The sequence below is a fragment of the Topomyia yanbarensis genome, chromosome 2 (genome assembly GCF_030247195.1).
Source record: "Topomyia yanbarensis strain Yona2022 chromosome 2, ASM3024719v1, whole genome shotgun sequence".
In the NCBI taxonomy this organism is placed as follows: domain Eukaryota; kingdom Metazoa; phylum Arthropoda; class Insecta; order Diptera; family Culicidae; genus Topomyia; species Topomyia yanbarensis.
The window spans coordinates 204,032,548-204,038,547 of NC_080671.1; the positions used below are offsets into that span (position 1 = coordinate 204,032,548).

The 6,000-nt window shown below is 36.7% G+C and overlaps 1 protein-coding gene across 1 annotated transcript in view; it reads left to right on the forward strand.

Moving 5' to 3' along the window:
• LOC131682745 (DNA mismatch repair protein spellchecker 1) overlaps positions 1-5,739 on the forward strand; it is a 67,088-nt gene extending 61,349 nt beyond the window's left edge. Inside the window, exons 5-7 of the mRNA XM_058964463.1 lie at positions 2,846-3,572; positions 3,636-4,541; positions 4,604-5,739. Of these exons, the coding sequence (XP_058820446.1) occupies positions 2,846-3,572; positions 3,636-4,541; positions 4,604-4,828 (1,858 nt within the window). The 3' untranslated portion in view covers positions 4,829-5,739. The remainder of the gene's footprint in view (positions 1-2,845; positions 3,573-3,635; positions 4,542-4,603) is intronic.
• Positions 5,740-6,000: the final 261 nt, after the last annotated feature.

Below are 6,000 nucleotides of genomic sequence, written 5' to 3' on the forward strand. Positions count from 1 at the left end.
AGGTGTAGCTAGTGTTTTGGCCGAATTGGCGCTACGATATTTTTGCGAGGAGCCGCCGCTTTCGACGGCTTATCCGTACCAGCTTAACATCGTGCATCATGCATCAGCTCCTTGACTTAGGTTATGTACAAAGTTTTTGTTTCGCCACACAACCTTACTTACATAACACTGTTACATTCTTTTGGATCCTAGGAAGGGGGCTACCTCTTTCTATGGTTGTTGTTAAATGGCACTGAAAAACACGCCTGTACTGAATTTGTATGTATGTATGTTTATATTATTAAAAGAAAAGTAAAAATATTGCTATTGGCAATATGGTCAACATAATGAAAAAATGTTTTGATTACCATCAAAAAAATTTCCCACTTCAAAAAAAAAATGTCTCGGAAATGGTTATATCTGTGGAATGAACTTATGAGCATTGGTTCATTCTGGATATGGTTTTCTGGAGAATAGTTCTTTCTGGGGATAACGCTTTGGTATTTTAGCTTCTGTGGAATGATTTTTCGGGAAAGTTAGTTATTCTTTATTTAAATTCGGAATGAATAATGTCATCCTAACTTCCGGTTTCAACACAATGCAAATCATTTCAAATGTGACCGAATCGAAGAATGTCGTTCGATGGAAATGGGAACGAGTAGTACGTTTGAAAAGATCAAATCTATAAAAAAATTAAACCTTTCTGGGGAATGACTTTCTGGGAGATGGTGCATTCTGGAGTATGGAATTCTGGAGAATGGTACATTCTGGGAAATGACTTTCTGGGGAATAGTATATTCTGGGGGATGATATTCTGGGGAGTGGAATTCTGGGGAATGGCTTTCTGGGGAATGATTTTCGGGGGAATAGTATACAATCGTTTATTTTGATCCCTTTCGCGGTGAACCTTTTCAAGTGTAGTCTTTTGCAAAAAGTCCATTTAAACATTTTTTATGTTTTGTTGTTTGAAGTATATTAATTTTTGAGGGAAACTGAAAGGTGTAACACAAACAAAGCAAGTTATTTTGCTTATGTGCCTTTTCGATAATCTATTACACGGTGCTACAAAATAATAAAAAATGGATGTACTTTTAAATTGGTCTGTTAAAGGTTGTAGATTTCGTCAAATACAACACAAAACCACGTTTGATCAATTTAATGTACCCTAAAAATCTTTTTTTATTTCGATTATAGAGGTTTTAACCTTAATGTCATTTGCATCTTCGGGTTAGAAAAATCTCTCATTAAAAATTTCTAACCCTATGCGGGGTTGGGACTCAAACCCAGGTGCGCTGCGTACAAGGTAATTGATTTACCAACTACGCCACGCCCAAAAAATCAGGATTTTTGGCACGAAAAAAAATTCTGCTAGGTCATTTTTCAACGGATTTTAAATTTGCTACGTGTATTAGAAAGAAGAAGAAATTACCTTTCCAACGATATGCTATGTTAGGATTTTTTTTAAAAGTATTATGCGGTTTTGGGACTATAATATGAAAGTAACCATTATTTTGCGTTTTTTTTCTTTAAAAATATAAAAATTGCTCTGCATTTTTATTACTAAGCGTCTTTGTTTAAATAGGAATTTAGGGAGAACATTTCGAATTCGCATCCCTCGACCTATTTATGATCAAAATCGGTCGGAAAATGGCAGAGATATTAATTTTTTTGTTCAAATTAGAAACTTGCTCGCATGAACTTTTAAGGAGACAGTCTCGTATAAAATTTCCAAAAAATAGATATTTTTTTGGCTCGTTTACGTATACACTCAAGTTTTTTTACGCGGTTTTTTGCGCGGTATTTTTTACGCGGTTTTTTTTTACGCGGATTTTGAAATTTACGCGGTTTTCATTTACGCGGATTTTGAAATTTACGCGGTTTTCATTTACGCGGATTTTGAAATTTACGTGGTTTTCATTTACGCGGATTTTGAAATTTACGCGGTTTTCATTTACGCGGATTTTGAAATTTACGCGGTTTTCATTTACGCGGCTCGTATCCCCCGCGTAAAAAAAACCTGAGTGTACATTCAAAAATATGTGTGTGAACTTTGAGCTTGAAATTGGAAAACATACCGAAATAGTAATTATAGCATGTTATAGTGCGAGGCAATACCTCAAAAATTAATAACTGCCATTTTTTGACTGATTTTGAAATAGGTATTTGGATGCGAAATTTAATGCTCTTTCTAATATTTTGTCAAAACAAAGACGCATCTTTGGAAGAATGTTAAGTAATTTTCATAAATTTCATGGGAAAATCGCAAAATTATGGTTGTTTTTATGTTTGTTGACCCAAAACCACAAAGTATCTTTGACAAAAGAACATAATTTTCATGAATTTCATGGGAAAATCGCAAAATTATGGTTGTTTTCATGTTTGTTGACCCAAAACCACAAAGTATCTTTGACAAAAGAACATAACATAGCATACCGTTGGAAAGGTCATTTCTTCTTCTTTCCAGAGCACTCAAAATTTAAATTTGTTTGAAAAATGACCGCGTAGAAAATTTTGTAATGCCGAAAGTATCGAAAAATAGTTTTTTTTGCCATAAATCAAGATTTTGAGGGTATACAACATTCTTCAAAAATTGTCTTGTGGCGAGATCTACAATCTATATTGAGTCACTTGACAAGTACAAAATCACTGTAGCACCGCGGTATTTCGTGAACTGTCAGGTATCAGAATCGGCTTATTTAAGGTGTGTATAAAGCTAAGTTAGTTTGTTTGAAGTAAGTATTAACCGGGTTGGTTTACGTATTGTTTATGTGCTTATTTGAAATGTTCACGTCGAATTATATTCTTATAATTTCAGAACAAATTCAGGATAACAATCACTAAAATAACTGTAATGACTATCTTCCAGATTTGTGCATATGGATGCCGCAGCTGTTACCGCGTTGAATCTTTTCCCTAAACCAGGCGTCAGCATGACTTCGGCCGCTTTCAAATGGCACAGCGTACTGGGAGTACTCGATCGTTGTCGGACACCTCAAGGTCATCGGCTGATGGCTCAATGGATAAAGCAACCGTTACGTGGCTACGACATGATCAAGGATCGCCATGACATTGTCGAGTGTCTCGTGGATAGTGCTGTAGTTCGGGCGGAACTGCACGATCTGCACATGAAGCGACTTCCGGATATACTTCTAGTAGTTAGGAGGCTACTGAAAAAGAAATCATCACTGCAAGACATTTTCCGACTGTACCAGGTCGTTTTGCGAACTCCAAAAATTTTGCAACTTCTGGAAACAGTGGAAAATACTGCAGTCAGAAGTATTATTCTTATTCCGATGAAGGACACACTGGGAGATCTTAAATTGTTCAAGGCAATGGTAGAACAAATTTTGGATCTGGAAGCGGTTGAACGTGGAGAATATTTGGTGAAACACACGTTTGATGATCAGCTAAAAGAGCTCAAAGAACAAATGGACGAAATCCAAGGCAAGATGAAACGACTACTCTCAAAGGTAGCTAGTGAGCTTGGTTTGGAGGGCAATTCAATAAAATTGGATTTCGTCGGTCATCACGGTTTCCATTTTCGCATTTCGCTTAAGGATGAAACTCTCATACGCAAAAGTACAAAATTCCAGGTAAATTTGTTTAATTAGGTTAAACCACGTGACCTGAGTAATATATTTTTATTTGAAATCTAGATACTGGATGCAATCAAAGGTGGTGTTAGATTCACGAATGAAAAACTTACTGACTTCAATGCGGCTTTTGCCAGCTCGAAAGAATCGTACGAAGAGCAGCAAAAGTCTATTGTTGATGAGGTCATACGAATTGCCATCGGTTATGTCGAGCCATGGACGATATTGAACAACCAGATAGCACAACTTGACTGCTTCTTAAGTTTTGCGGTAGCCGCAACAAGTGCACCGGAGCCATATGTGCGTCCGAGAATGCATCCAGAAGGAGAAGGCTCGCTGAAATTGGTAAGCTTGCGTCACCCTTGTTTAGAACTACAGGAAGATGTGAGCTACATAGCAAATGACGCCGAGTTTCAAAAAGATAAAACCACAATGTATATTATCACTGGCCCGAATATGGGCGGAAAAAGTACCTTTATTCGTTCCGTTGGAGTTGCTGTTTTTATGGCTCACATGGGAGCCTTTGTACCATGCGCTGAAGCCGATATCACGCTTGTTGATTCGATTCTTGGCAGAATTGGCGCAAATGACAACTTAAGCAAGGGTCTCAGCACTTTTATGGTTGAAATGGTAGAAACTGCTGGTATTATACGTACCGCCACAGATAAATCATTAGTCATTATTGATGAGCTCGGTCGTGGCACTTCAACTTATGAGGGTTGTGGAATTGCTTGGTCCATTGCAGAATATCTTGCAAAAGAAAAAAAATGCTTCACTCTTTTTGCTACTCATTTCCATGAAATCGCCGAAATGGCTGAGACCATAAAAACCGTGTATAGCTGCCACATGGAAGCCATCGCCGATAAGGAGAATTTCACTTTGCTGTACCACGTCAAACCAGGTGTCATGCAGAAAAGTTTCGGAATACAAGTTGCCAGGCTGGCAAATTTTCCTGACGATGTTGTTGAGGTGAAATCAATTTCCGTTAATGTTTACTAATAAATTACTCACGTTTCAATGTAAATTTCTAGTTGGCTCAAAGGCTGTATGATGAATGCGAAGGCCATTACACTCAATTACAAGCTGACAACGACGAGGAAGGAATTAAGGTTTTCTTAGCATCACTCGATAAAATTACCAATGTGAATCCACACAGCGACGAAGCAGTCCAAACAATGCTGCAAGACGTTCGTTCTTGTGTTCGCAATTGCAACAGTCCGTACTTCCGTAAGACTTTTCCAAATCTGTATGTCTAAGCAAAGTAATGAGAAAGATGCACTTTGATAAAGTACAAATATGGTTATGTGAAAATGTCAAAACCTTTGTCTTCTTTTCGTTTATGAAACTTTTATTCCATATCAAACTCCACTTATCAAAAATAATAAACACTGCCTAAAAAAGGAAACTAATTTGGATGATGGTGAAGTACCAAAACATGTTAATTTTTAAGTTGGTTTCGCCTTCTCTTTCTTGTGAAATATTCATCCATCTTTGGTAATCAAACACCATCAATAATGAAAAAACTGAAGATAACGAAATGTGCTGTATTTCGAACACATCTTAGATATTTAAACTCTCGAAAAGGGCCGCCCTGAAAGCATTTTCTAATAGGGAATGAGCTATAGGGGAACTGGTGGTAAAATGAACACGTTAAACAAAGTAATTATTTTCTAACTAATAAGTGATTGAGATACTACAATTACCTTATACGTTTCTTGTTAAACATGTTTTGTACATACTTCGTGAAAATACTTCGACATAAACACAAGTTTTCAAACATTATTCTTGATTTCAAAACATGTCCAAAAAACAGACATGTTTATAGCGTGTGGGTAAAATGAACATGTGCTGGTGGTAAAATGAACACCTTCTAGTGAAAAAATGTTCTGTATGTAGGGGAATTATGGTTAAAACCGACACCTTAAGCTTAACACTTTTTCTAAGTTGCCACAAAACCAATAAAATTATAATTTTAATGCACAATTCTTCTTCAGAAAATTCTTAACAAGACTTATTTTTTTCAGCGCTTCGAAAAATTAATTTCATTAAAAATTATTGATTGTAAAACTTGGACAACAAAGTGACTTTTTGTAGGCACTGCGGGTAAAACCGACACCCTATAGGGGTAAGATCGACACCCTCTTTAATTTATTTTCTCTCCACTTTAATAAAATATTTATCTTTATTAAAAATTAGATATATGTGTGTAACGGATTACTTGTGCACACAACAGTCGACAACTTAAGCGCCACTTCCGTTAGGAAGGCTGCCGACGCATGACGATAGTCCGGCCAGAGACTCTATCCACAAGGCGGGTATGTTAAAGTGGCTCAAACACCGTTCTTATTCAGCTAATCCACCGACGAGACCCCAAAACAATAGCCAAACCGAATAAGTTCCTTGAGAAAATCTTTCGCGTAAAAATCTA